This window comes from Ovis canadensis, chromosome 12, assembly GCF_042477335.2.
Source record: "Ovis canadensis isolate MfBH-ARS-UI-01 breed Bighorn chromosome 12, ARS-UI_OviCan_v2, whole genome shotgun sequence".
NCBI classification, from domain to species: Eukaryota; Metazoa; Chordata; class Mammalia; order Artiodactyla; family Bovidae; genus Ovis; species Ovis canadensis.
Window position 1 is genome coordinate 86,008,460 of NC_091256.1, and position 12,858 is coordinate 86,021,317.

The 12,858-nt window shown below is 53.4% G+C and overlaps 1 protein-coding gene across 1 annotated transcript in view; it reads left to right on the top strand.

Annotated features, from left to right (window-relative positions):
* The window catches only part of PLXNA2 (plexin A2), a 226,595-nt gene that overhangs the window by 18,419 nt on the left and 195,318 nt on the right, over window positions 1-12,858 (top strand). The window contains exon 2 of the mRNA XM_069544266.1: window positions 8,029-9,296. Within this exon, the coding sequence (XP_069400367.1) occupies window positions 8,109-9,296 (1,188 nt within the window). The 5' untranslated portion in view covers window positions 8,029-8,108. The remainder of the gene's footprint in view (window positions 1-8,028; window positions 9,297-12,858) is intronic.

The following is a 12,858-nucleotide window of genomic DNA, read 5'->3' on the forward strand; positions in this document are numbered from 1 at the left end:
TCCCTTCTCACAGTGAGAGGAGCAACTTTCAGATGCTACCGAAAGTTGCCTTGACACACTGAGGGGCGGGGGCTGGGGAACACAATGTCGTCTATTTCACTTTCTCAGAAAAGAGGCCCAGAGGCCACGTAGGCAGAGGCCCGTTTTCCTCCTCCTCTTGTCTCCCCTCGCCTCCTCTCTCTTGCTCTGGGGCAAGGTGTAGCCACTTAGCTTCACAGAACAGCCGAGTCTGGGGGGAAAAATGACATTCGATTAATGAAGCAGATGCGGCTGGTACAGCAGTGACGTCTAAATTGTTCCTCTGGTCCTGTTATTTTCTGTCGGAAATTCTGCCTCTCCCCACCCCACTCCCTCCCCTTTTCCCTTTAAATCGCGTGCATGAAATATGCTCGCTAATAACAATCTCGGGTGTCTGTGCCTGAGTGACAGCTGAAATAAGAAAAAGACTAATCATACCTCCTGCAGCCCCGTCACATGGTCACATGGGGATTAAATGAGTCTCTCCCCCACCCTCTCCCTGCCCCCCTCCCCCTCTCCCCACTTTCTCTCCTGGTCTCTTCTCAATGAGAATCATGGGCATTTGAATAATAATATTATAGACGCCATCAGGGTGACAGTGGGGGAAAAAATCAGCTCAAACCGATGATTACTCCTTCCATCTAATAATTATTTAAATACCAGATAACTCCTTTCACTCTAATTGAGGCCTTTCAGCTGTCGGCGTCCCCCGGGGCCTCTGCGTGCGCCCTGGCGCTCACCTTGTGCTACCCACCGTGCCTGGACTACCGTGGAGGTCGCTGTTTGACAGAGCGACGCTCGGAGTCCTGGCGTGTACAGCCGTGCAGATGACGTGCGTGTGGGTCCTTCAGGAGCAGTCCACTCATGAGAGGCGAGGCAGGGCCCCCGAATTTTGCTCTGAGAATGTTTTACTCTTGTAGATTTTGATTCATAGAAATCCTACCCCGAAGGCTGCCTTCTTGGGTCATTGGAACCAGTCCCCTGCCTCTGGGTAAGCGTATTCCTCAACAGCTGTCAGGAAAACTCACTGTCAGAAAATTCCATAATTTCCTTGGCAGGATTCCCCGAGATCCTCTCTGGATAGGATGCCTGCTGGATAGCTCATTCCCGTCCCTTCTGCTCTGTTTCTGACTCTTTGAGAAAAAGAAAGACGCGGCCTGAGCTGGGACACACGTGTCCTGTCTGTGAGGTTATCTGCAAGCCCAAGGAAGATGGTACAGGATGCTGTGGGAGCTCCCCAGTCTCAGTTCAGTTCAGTTCAGTCACTCAGTCGTGTCCAACTCCCTGCAACCCCGTGACCCGTAGCACGCCAGGCCTCCCTGTCCATCACCAACTCCCAGAGTCCACCCAAAGCCATGTCCATCGAGTCGGTGATGCCATCCAACCAGCTCATCCTCTGTCGTCCCCTTCTCCTCCTGCCCTCAATCTTTCCCAGCATCAGGGTCTTTTCAAGTGAGTCAGCTCTTCGCATCAGGTGGCCAAAGTATTGGAGTTACAGCTTCAACATCAGTCCTTCCAGTAAACACCCAGAACTGATTTCCTTTAGGATGGACTGGTTGGATCTCCTTGCAGTCCAAGGGACTCTCAAGAGTCTTCTCCAACACCATAGTTCAAAAGCATCAATTCTTCAGGGTTCAGCTTTCTTTATAGTCCAACTCTCACATCCATACATAACCACTGGGAAAACCAGTCACAGTAGAGGAACCCTTCTCATGTGTGATGACCACCTGGGCCTGCCTGGGCCTGCCTGGGCCTGGAGGAGCTCACTCCCCTGACACAGAGGGGAGCCTTGTGTCCCTTTTCTCCCCTGCCCCTTAATCCGCACCCATCGAGTCTGCCCTGCGTTATCACCTCCCTGTCCAGGCCCAGTGCCAGGCCCACCTCCACCATCACTGGGCCTCCACCATCAAAAGGCATCTTCTGTGCCCCCAAAACAGGGCAGCCTCGAGGCTAAATGTAACCTGCCCCCGGGACCGCTTCACCCACAGCAGAGGAAGCAGCGGGGCTTTGGTCACAAGATCTGGGTTCTGCTGGCACCTGCCTCCAAGTCACGCTGACGCACCTTTGACGATTTGTTTCCTCTCCATGTGTTTTGGCTTCTTCCTCTGAAAACAGAGAAGTGGGTTGGAGTCATCTTAGAGTTGCCTTCAGCGCCGGCCTGGAATCCCTGCTTTAAAGGCGCCGCTCATTAGGAGGGGCAGCCAAGGAGAGGACAGGCTTCTCCCTGCCCTGGGAGAGGAAAGGGCTTTAGGTGAAGCCCAGGAACAGCTGCTGACTCCTCTGACTTCACGGGCCTCGTTTTCTGTTTGTTTTCAGTTCAGTCGATCAGTCGTGTCCCAGCTCTTTGTGACCCCATGGACTGCAGCACACTAGGCTTCCTTGTGCGTTTTGTTTTATTGACGTACAGTTGATTTAATTATAGCTAATATTGTGTTAGTTTCAGGTGTACCGCAAAGTGATTCAGTTATATATATATATATGTTTTTTCATTCTTTTCCATTATAGGTTATTATAAGATATTGAATATTGCACCCTGTATATTACAGTAAATCCTATTTTATATACTGTAGGATCTGTTGATCCTATACCCCTAAATTATCCCTGCCCCCTTCTTTTTCCCTTTAGTAGCCATAAATTTGCTTTCTATGTCTGAGTCTGCATCTGTTTTGTATATGGATTCATTTGTATTATTTTTTAGATTCCACATATGTGATATCATTATAATATTTGTCTTTCTCTGTCTTACTTCACTTGGTATGATATTCTCTAGGTCCACCCACGTTGCCGCGAATGGCAATCTTTCAGTTTTTTTTATGGCTGAGTAATACTCCGTTGTATATGTGCACCGTATCTTCTTTATCCATTCCTCTGTGGATGGACACTGTAGTTGCTTCCACATCTTGCCTGTTGTAAATAGCACCCAGCCCCCCTCCTCATACTTACTGTCTGGATTCTGGCTTCTCAGGATCCTGGCTGTGTGAGCCACCTAGTTGGTGCAGTTATAATAATAGACACCTTTACTGTTATCGTGATGAGAAATATAGCCTGGATGATGTTGGTGATGATGGTGCCAGGAGGAGCTGCAGATGGGCCCACGGGTGGGAGCTCTGGCATCAAGAACTTTCACTCAGTTTAGCAAAATTGTATTCCAGTGCTAACTCCTCTTCCTGCCTCCTCTTCTTTCCTTTTGCAATAAGGGAGGCCAATAAAGCATAGAGGTTTGTGCTCCCAGATATCCTGAAAAAGGCAACAGAACGGGTTGTGGGGAGGAGGGAATCCTTCGCTGAGCTGAGCTGGAAATGCTTGTCGTCTCGCCCCTGCTTTGCCCCTGGTGTCTGCAGCATCTGATCGGGAAGGTATTAGGTGCCTCCTCTAGCTGACACCAACACCTGCTTCCTGAGGCCTCATCGGGGAGATGGTTTCACCAGGCCCTCGAAATGAAATATTTAGTGACTCTTGCTTCCCAAAGAGGCGAGTGTGGCCTCCCCTTGGCATCAGTGCTCCGAGCGCTCTGCGGGTCGAGCCGGCATCCCAGGGCGGCGTGTCCTCATTTGAGACTTGGGACGGGGGACAGGGAAGCTGGTAGGAGAACGGCCACTCAGCAGGTGTGGCTCTTGAGAACGCACGTGGCACGGCGACTTCACAAACTAGACAGAGAGAGGAAGAGGGGCAGGAAGGAGGCATCGTGGAGAAAATCCCCGCGGGTGACACTTGGGGTGAGGAGGAAATCCTGGCTCTACAAAGCCACATGCGTATGTTCACTGGCTCCTACCAAATACAAGGATGGATGTTTTATTCTAAGACAGACCGTGGGATGGACAGAGATGAAAGGCTGGGGATATTGAGAGATAGATTACTACTGATAAGGCTAAGGTGTCTTGAACGTTTATAATGGGCCAAGCGTTGTTCTAAGTTCTTTATGTGAATTAAATGACTTCACCATCATAACCCTATGAGGCAGAAGCTAGTGCCAACCTCATTACATCTAGTGAGACAGCATCAGAGAACAGCTGTGTACCTTGACCAAGTTTACACAGCTATCACCTCTGTTTGAATCCAAGCACCTAAATCCAGAGCTTATGAGCCTCTCCATCACACTACGTGGCATCTCATCGAGGCATAGAGGTGGGTACCCTTCTCCCTTACCCTGAACTCAGACAGGACCAACCAGACCAGACCTTGCCAACCAGACCCTTCTTTGGAAGAGCTACCTGGTAATGTCAGCCTTGGCATTGACAGACTGGGGCTCTCGACTCACTCTTGAAGCCAGTTTGTCCTTGTGAATTCCAAGGTGAGATGCAAGCGTCCCTCCACCCCTGCACTGCAGGGGACCCCGTCTCCTCTTGACCCTGAGGCCCCAGTGCCTGTGGCTCCTACGTGGACCACCCTTGAGTCCCGTGGAAGGAATCTGTGTGGCTGGTCCCCGGGAGCAGTCTGTCCCAGAGTAGACGCTGATTGAGAAGGAAGGGGAAAACAGTACAATTACTGGTCTGTTGAGACCTCTAGATTTAACCAGCCCTGCCAGGCAGGACAGAAGGACCTCAGCTGTTATTGCAATTATTGACTCTAGAAGCTGAAAGAAGCAAGTCTCAAGATACCATTTTGTCTGAAGGACGAAATCTTACCAACTGGTTATGACATCCTTTGTTTTAATAGCATTCTTTAAGATCAAATAACATCCTTTATTGGTTAAGAAGTAGGCTCGGGGGTGACGCTGGAGCAGCCTAAAGCCACACAACTCATGTTGACAGAGGCAGGATTTGGACACAGGTCTCTCTGAGTTCCCCACTCTGCCCCCTTCCCTAGGACTCCTTGCCTTCTGGACACCAGGCCAGTTTTCCCACTCACACTTCAACTCTTGGGATCCTGTACCTCCACCAGGCTCCCTGCAGGCTGCAGAGAGCCGTGCTGGGACTTGTGCAGTAGTGTGCCGGAGACGATCACCTTCAATCTGTTCCCTTTTCTCTGATGCACGCCTTCACCACTCCAGGGAGGGCTGGGGCTCAACGGGCTGCCCACAGTGTTCATTCCCATGGAAAGGAAGAATGTGAGTGAAAAGAGAAGTCAGGAGGTCTGGCAACATTCCTAAAGCACAGCCTCTTGGGGAGGCTTCAATGATAATAATAACTGGTATGAGTTAAGCATTCACCGAGTGCCAGCTCCCATGCTAAGAGGCTTCCCCGCATTATCTCATTTACTCTGATGACAACCCGAGGGGTCGGTACCGTCATTATCCCATCCTACCAGAAAGGAGGATGAGACTGGACTTGCCCAAGGTCCCACATTTCTTCCTGAATTCTGCCTGACAACAGAAGCCATTCACACTTCAAACCATGTCTCTGGAGGATGCCTGGCAGGGCAGTGAGACAGTTCATCTTAACCTCACTTGGTGTCCTCTGGCGTCACCTCTGCTCCTGGGACCGTCTCCCCCCTCCATGGGCTAAGCATGTCTGTGCATGTAAGTTGTGGGGCAGGCAGGGGTTCTCTGCCTGCACACTCAATGCCAGAGTGTCTCAGAAATCCCTGCCCCGAAGGCCAAACCCCAAGTGCATCATGATGGCAACTATAATCCTCTGGCTGGAGGCGGAGGGGGACACATTGCCCTCCACCTGTAGGCAAACGAGCTCTCCTGCCCAGAGAAGGGGCATGCACAGCCCAGCTTCCTGCAGCTCCCTACCCAGATGGAGAATGTGAGGATTCTGTTATTTCCTTTCCGCAGCTTCTCTTGAGGAATTCACGTCCGGCTACCGGCCCCAGGACATAGCTAAAAATAACCTCCGATTTTCAAACCGAAAGCTCTGTCCGTCGGGGAGGCTTGCCGGTGAGCGCGTGGGGCCGGAAGGGCTGTGTCAGAGCCCCTGGGGTCAGCCCAGGCCTCATGCCGCTATGCCTTCCTCTTTCCAAGGAAGCCCGGGGCCTGATGAGTCACTCCAGAACAGCATCCCGGTGGAGCCTCCTTGGAGGCGAGCGGTCAGGTGGGGCCCGCCTCTGGCACCATGGGGGCGTCAGGCATGGGAGGCACAGTTGCAGAGGACAGGGGGAGTTTTGAAAGACACGGAGCAGAGAGCACGTGGATCCCGCAGAGGGCATCTATTCGATCCCAGATTCCAGCCCCATGTAGCCAGGTGGGGGATAAATAAAGGGATCCAGGACCCTGATGCTGGGAAAGATTGAAGGTGGGAGAAGAAGGGGACGACAGAGGATGAGATGGTTGGATGGCATCACCAACTCAATGGACATGAGTTTGAGTAAACTCAGGGAGTTGATGATGGACAGGGAGGCCTGGTGTGCTGCAGTTCATGGGGTCACAAAGAGTCGGACACGACTGAGCGGCTGACCTGAACTGAACTGGACTCTCCTAGGCCGCCTTGGTACAGAGAAGGCAATGGCACCCTACTCCAGTACTCTTGCCTGGAAAATCCCATGGACGGAGGATCCTGGTGGACTGCAGTCCATGGGGTCGCTAGGAGTTGGGCACGACTGAGCGACTTCACTTTCACTTTTCACTTTCATGCATTGGAGAAGGAAATGGCAACCCACTCCAGTGTTCTTGCCTGGAGAATCCCAGGGACGGTGGAGCCTGGTGGGCTGCTGTCTGTGGGGTCGCGCAGAGTTGGACACGACTGAAGCGCCTCAGCAGCAGCAGCAGGCCACCTTGGAGCACGTGCTCCATCCTGGGCGTGAGCCTTTCCACGCTGCCTCATTACCCGGACTTCTATCTGGACTTGTCCAAGAAGGTTGCCGGCCAGTCTGTCCAGCCGGGAGAAAAGATTTCTCCGCTAGAGCCACCACTGTCCCCACCTCCCCCATAAAAGTCAGGAGCAGGCAGAGTGATGAGAAGGCTCCACCGTCTGTCCCCTGCCCACCACTCTCTGAAGGTCTGCAGGAGCCCCCCCTTGCCCCTCTGGGCAAGCTTTCCTGGAATAGTAGGAAAAGCTGCAGAACCTGGGGCTCGGGAGGGGAGGGAGGGAGCAGGGACGTCAGGGCAGGGGACTGACCGGCGGGGGCGGGCAGCCTGAGGTTGACCGTGCGGAGCCTTAAACCATCACGGGGCCCTAGCAGTGGCTGCCGTGCGACTGACCTTCAACTCACTTCCCTTGGCTCCTCCCCATGCCTCCCAAACCCAGAACTCTCGCCCAGGCGGCTGAGGCTGGACTCAGCCAGCCAGTCCCCACGAGTAAGGTGGCCGGCTCCACGCTGGACTCCACCTGCAAAGGAGGCCACAGGGTCCCTGCTTACCGGGGAGGCAGTGGCTGACATCCTCCCGACCCAAAGAGGAAGGGTGGGTGGTTGTCTGCCCTTTCCCCGGGGACTCTTCAGGCTCCTGAATAGCACCCACGTGGGCCCCGGGCCTAGCTCACTCTCAGAACAAGTGTTCCCTGCTAACACTGCAGGATTCTCTCTAGAGAGGACCAGGCTGAAGGGCAGTGAGAGGCAATGTTAGATGACCAGCTCCCCTCCTTCCTTCCCTGTGGGGGACGGAGCATGAAAGAGGAAACCAGCAGTGCGAGGGGGTGGACGGCTGAAATAAGAAGGAATGTTATTTGGGACACCAGATTCGGAAGGGAGAGCCTGGGAGAGGGCCTCCCTAACCACTGGTGTTTCACAGGCTGGAGCGTTTTCCACTGGACTGGGAGCGAGCAGGAGGAACCTGGCAACTGGGTGGGAAGACTGGCCTTAGTCCCCACACTGGGATCCACTGGCTGCGGGGACTCGGTCTGTTAACCTCTCTGAGCGGTAAAAACGACCTCTGAAGAGGACAGAAATAGAGATGCTTTGTAAAGTTTAAAAAAAAAAAAAAGCATTTTACAGTGTCAAAGCTGGAGACCAAAATAGATAATAGGATTCCCTGAACATCCCGAAGAGGGAGAATGTATGTTAAAAATAGAAAAACCCAAATACAGAAGGAAGAGGCTCACAGAGCTAGCAGGCGCTGGGACCTGGGTCAAGCAAGCCGGTTCTCCAGGGATTTGTTTTCTGTCTGACCGCTCTGCCTCTTGTGTTTTGCAGAACCATGTGAGGGCCAGGCCGGGGAGGCGGAGTTCGCGAGAGATCGGAGGCCCTGTGTCCTGGCCCTCGGCCGGCTCAGGATGGAACAGAGGAGGCCCGGGCCGCGGGCGGCAGACGGGGACGGCTGGCCTGTGGTCCTGCTCTCGGCCGTCTGCGTGCTGCTGGCGCCGCGGGCGGCCAGCGCGCCCCAGTTCAGCACCTTCCACTCGGAAAACCGCGACTGGACCTTCAACCACCTGACGGTGCACCGTGGGACCGGGGCGGTGTACGTGGGCGCCATCAACCGCGTGTACAAGCTGACGGGCAACCTGACCATCCAGGTGGCTCACAAGACGGGCCCGGAGGAGGACAACAAGTCCTGCTACCCGCCGCTGATCGTGCAGCCCTGCGGCGAGGTGCTCACGCTGACCAACAACGTCAACAAGCTGCTCATCATCGACTACTCGGAGAACCGGCTGCTGGCCTGCGGCAGCCTGTACCAGGGCGTGTGCAAGCTGCTGCGGCTCGACGACCTCTTCATCCTGGTGGAGCCGTCCCACAAGAAGGAGCACTACCTGTCCAGCGTCAACAAGACGGGCACGATGTACGGGGTGATCGTGCGCTCCGAGGGCGAGGACGGCAAGCTCTTCATCGGCACGGCCGTGGACGGCAAGCAGGACTACTTCCCCACGCTGTCCAGCCGCAAGCTGCCGCGCGACCCCGAGTCCTCCGCCATGCTCGACTACGAGCTGCACAGCGACTTCGTCTCCTCGCTCATCAAGATCCCCTCCGACACCCTGGCCCTGGTGGCCCACTTCGACATCTTCTACATCTACGGCTTCGCCAGCGGGGGCTTCGTCTACTTCCTGACGGTCCAGCCCGAGACCCCCGAGGGCGTGGCCATCAACTCGGCCGGGGACCTCTTCTACACCTCGCGCATCGTGCGGCTCTGCAAGGACGACCCCAAGTTCCACTCCTACGTGTCCCTGCCTTTCGGCTGCACGCGGGCCGGGGTGGAATACCGCCTCCTGCAGGCCGCCTACCTCGCCAAGCCCGGGGACGCGCTGGCGCGGGCCTTCAACATCAGCGGCCAGGACGACGTGCTCTTCGCCATCTTCTCCAAAGGGCAGAAGCAGTACCACCAGCCGCCGGATGACTCCGCCCTCTGCGCCTTCCCCATCCGCGCAGTCAACCTGCAGATCAAGGAGCGCCTGCAGTCCTGCTACCAGGGCGAGGGCAACCTGGAGCTCAACTGGCTGCTGGGGAAGGACGTGCAGTGCACCAAGGCGGTAAGGAGGGCGCCCCCGGCACACACCCCGCTCAGGACACGCCTGCCCCCAGACCCCCTGCAGGAGGAAATGGCAGCCCGCTCCAGTATTCTCGCCGGCAAAACCCCACGGACAGAGGAGCCTGGCAGGGCTACCGTCCGTGGGGTTGCAAAGAGTCAGACATGACTTTGCTACTGGACAACCCAGACCGTCGCAGCCTGCAATGAGGGAGGTGGCAGGCTCATGCGCTTGAGCTACGTTTGTTGATCCTGCGGAGTCATTCCGCATATATCCCATCCAGTGTCGTAAGCGCTGCCGGCTTCAGCCTTGAACCCTACCACATCACGACCTGCCCTCATGGAGCTTTTGGGTGTGTGTCCACGACTTTTGCTCAGTCGTGTCCGACTCTTTGCGAACCATGGACTGCAGCCCGCCAGGCTCCTCTGTCCATGGGGATTCTGGAAGCAAGAATACTGAAGTGGGTTGCCATGCCCTCCTCCAGGGGATCTTCCCAACCCAGGGATCGAACCTGGGTCTCCCGCGCTGCAGGCAGATTCTGTAACGTCTGAGCCACCAGAGAAAGCCCCTTACTCACTTCGTTAGTGAGGCAAGACATAGAAATACATAAAACGGGTAGTCTCTCCAGTGATGACAGTTGCTGTAGAGAGAAAATAAAGCAGGGAATGGGGGAGAGGCAGGACCCAAGAGGACTGTTTCATTGAGAAAGCAGCATCTGAGCAAAGAATGAGGAAGAGCCAGCTGTGTGGGTATCTGGGGAGAGCGTTTGAGAGAGTGGGCGGGAACAGCAGTGCAGAGAATGCCGGGCTTGAGGAAGAGCGAGGCGGCCACTGCAGCTGGACCTCGGCATGCGGCAGAAATTGTGGCTGGAGAGGAGGCCAGTCAGGGGTAACAGGGACCACGTCTTGCCCACGCAGGGCCCTACCGGCCACAGTGAGGGGTAAAGGAGGCAGGCAGGTATGGAGGCTGGAGGAGCCGGAGGAGGGCAAAGGGGGTCAAGTGTGACTGATAGGTTGAAAGCTAGGGAAGAAGAACCAGGCCTCCTGGCAGAGGGAAAGGAAGGGAGGAAGGGGAGTTCAGAGTCCAGACCTGAGGGTGGAAGAGAGGAGGAAGTCGGTGGCGAGCCCTGTCCTGTGAGAGGATCAGAAGGCCGCCATCTCGGTGGTCACCACGATCCATCAGTCTGTCCATCCATCCGTCATGTCATCCATCTATCCACCCCTCCATTCTTCCCTGTATCCCTCCCTCCGTCCATCCATTCAGCAAGAGGGTATCAAAGATCTCTCGAGTGCCCAGCACCATACTAGGCACTGGGAATGCAGACATAAAAAAGACATGATTGTTACTCTCCAAGGTATCATAATCCAATGGGCAAGAGAGTGAGAGATAAAAATAGCAAGCAGCGTCATGTAATGCTGAAGAGTTTGGCATTCAGAGTTTAGATTCCATCTGTGCTACTTCCTGGCTTCAGAAGTAGCTTAGTGTGTCTACATGATCATCTGTGAGGTGGGACTCATAATGCCTACTTCACGGGATGATCAGATGTGGCGTGTTAGGTTGGCCATGATTAGTTAACTGTTATGCAGTGTGACAAATTCTAAGATGGATTTCTGTGCAAAGTCCTGTGGACACGCGATCTGCAGCCTGGGGATCAGTGTGACACCAAGTGACCCGTATGGCTGCCTTTTGAAACCCCTAAAGAGGGAGTGTCTGCTACTGGGACCAAAAGCCACTTCTTAAAGCAAGAAAAAAAAAAATCACACGTAGACGATGCTTCTCTTCCTGCTGTCAGTTTCTTGGTCCAGTAGAACAGTAGTTAAGGCCATAGGCCTGGAATTCCAACAGATTTGTGTTTAAAGGTCAGTCCTACCGCTCGTGTGACTTTGGGCAAGTTACGTACCTGATCTGAGTTGTATTTTTATTTTAACAATAGAAATAGCAAGTCTGTTTTTATGAGGATTACATAGAAAAAGTATGTATTAGTACAATACTTGGCACATAGCATCTAATAAATGACAGATATATATTAATTAAAGAACCATTCATTTCTTGTTATTTTACCTTTATACAATGAGGAGGTTGAGCTAGATAGTTTCCGAAGTTCTTTAAAGCCCTGAAACTCTATAACCTATGGCCCCAGTGAATTGAGAAAGTAACATTGAGATATATACATTGCCATGTATAAAATAGACAGCTAGTGAGAAGGTGCTGTATAACCCAGGGAGCTCAGCCCAGTGCCCTGCGATGACTTGGATGTGGGGAGAGATGCTCCTGAGGGCGGGTATATATGTATACTTGTGGCTGATTCACGTTGTTGTACAGCAGACATCAACCCAGTGTTGAAAGCAATTATCCTCCAATTAAAAATAAATTTAAAAGATAATAAAACAAAAATACAGATTGACAACCGAAAAAAAAAAAAGAAGAAATGGCCTTCAGTCAGCACAGCAGGCTGCCCACCACAGTTTTGTTAAATGAATAAATAAAATTCCCTCAAGCACTTAAAAAAAGAGAGAAGAGGAAAGGGAATGAAAGGGTTAACGGCTTGCAGAGTCTGTCCCGGTTCCTACTGCCCAGAGGGGGCCTTGTCAGGAGGAAACTGCTGATTCCTGCCTGCTTCTGAGCCAGAGGAAGGAGGAAGAGCCCACACCCTCGCGGGACTCCCCTGTCTGCAGAGACAAGCCCGGGCTAGTAAGCAAAGGGCCACAAAGGCGGGGGACAGCAGGTGGGCTAGGGCTCGGAGGGAAGAGCCGCACACTAACCATGCCCACCCTGAGCATCAGACTCTGCTGGGGCTGCCTGGATAGCTGGGGTGGGCTGGGGGGCAACAGGAAGGGCCCCTTACCATCCTTAGAGTCCCAGACCTGGGCACCCAGAGGCATTCCAGTGGCCTCAAAGGGGGTTAAGGGTGAGTGAGAGAAGCAGAGGTCCCAGGGCTTAATTTTAACATGCTCTCTGGACTCACAGGAAACTCTCAGATAAAAGATTTTGAGCTCTGTTCCCAGAAAAGAAATAAGGAAGGGGACCCTCACTCACTGAATAGCAGCTCTGTCCTAAAGGCTGTGCTGGCCAACTTAAGGGTTATCTCACTTATCCTTAATATGACCCTATAAAGCGAGGATGTTTGACAGATGGAAGAATAAAGATCCCCGAAACTCAATTGCTAACATCAATGCAACAGAATGGCACAGCAGGGGCTTGGATGTGGTTTGGCCCATAGGACTTCTGAATCCAAGCTCTTTGCCTTTAGCCATGATGTTCCTAAGGAAAGCCATGCTTCAGGCTCTCCCTTTCTGGACAAAAGTAAACGGCAGCAGGTGCCTGAGAATATCTGACAACTTAGAGAAGAGAGAAAGAAATGCTGGCCAATCCTGGCAGCTTAGGCTCAGAACAAGCCGTTTCCCTCCCAATCTGGGGATTCTAGACGCAGGAGGGATATAGAAAAATTCAAAATCACCAACAAGTGTTCGGCTTCTGTCATCATTGGGTTATGCCTGAGCCCAGGCTCGGCAGCCTTACTGGTCCCTGAAGAGACTGGGAAAGAAAGCAAGGCCGTGAAATCAAG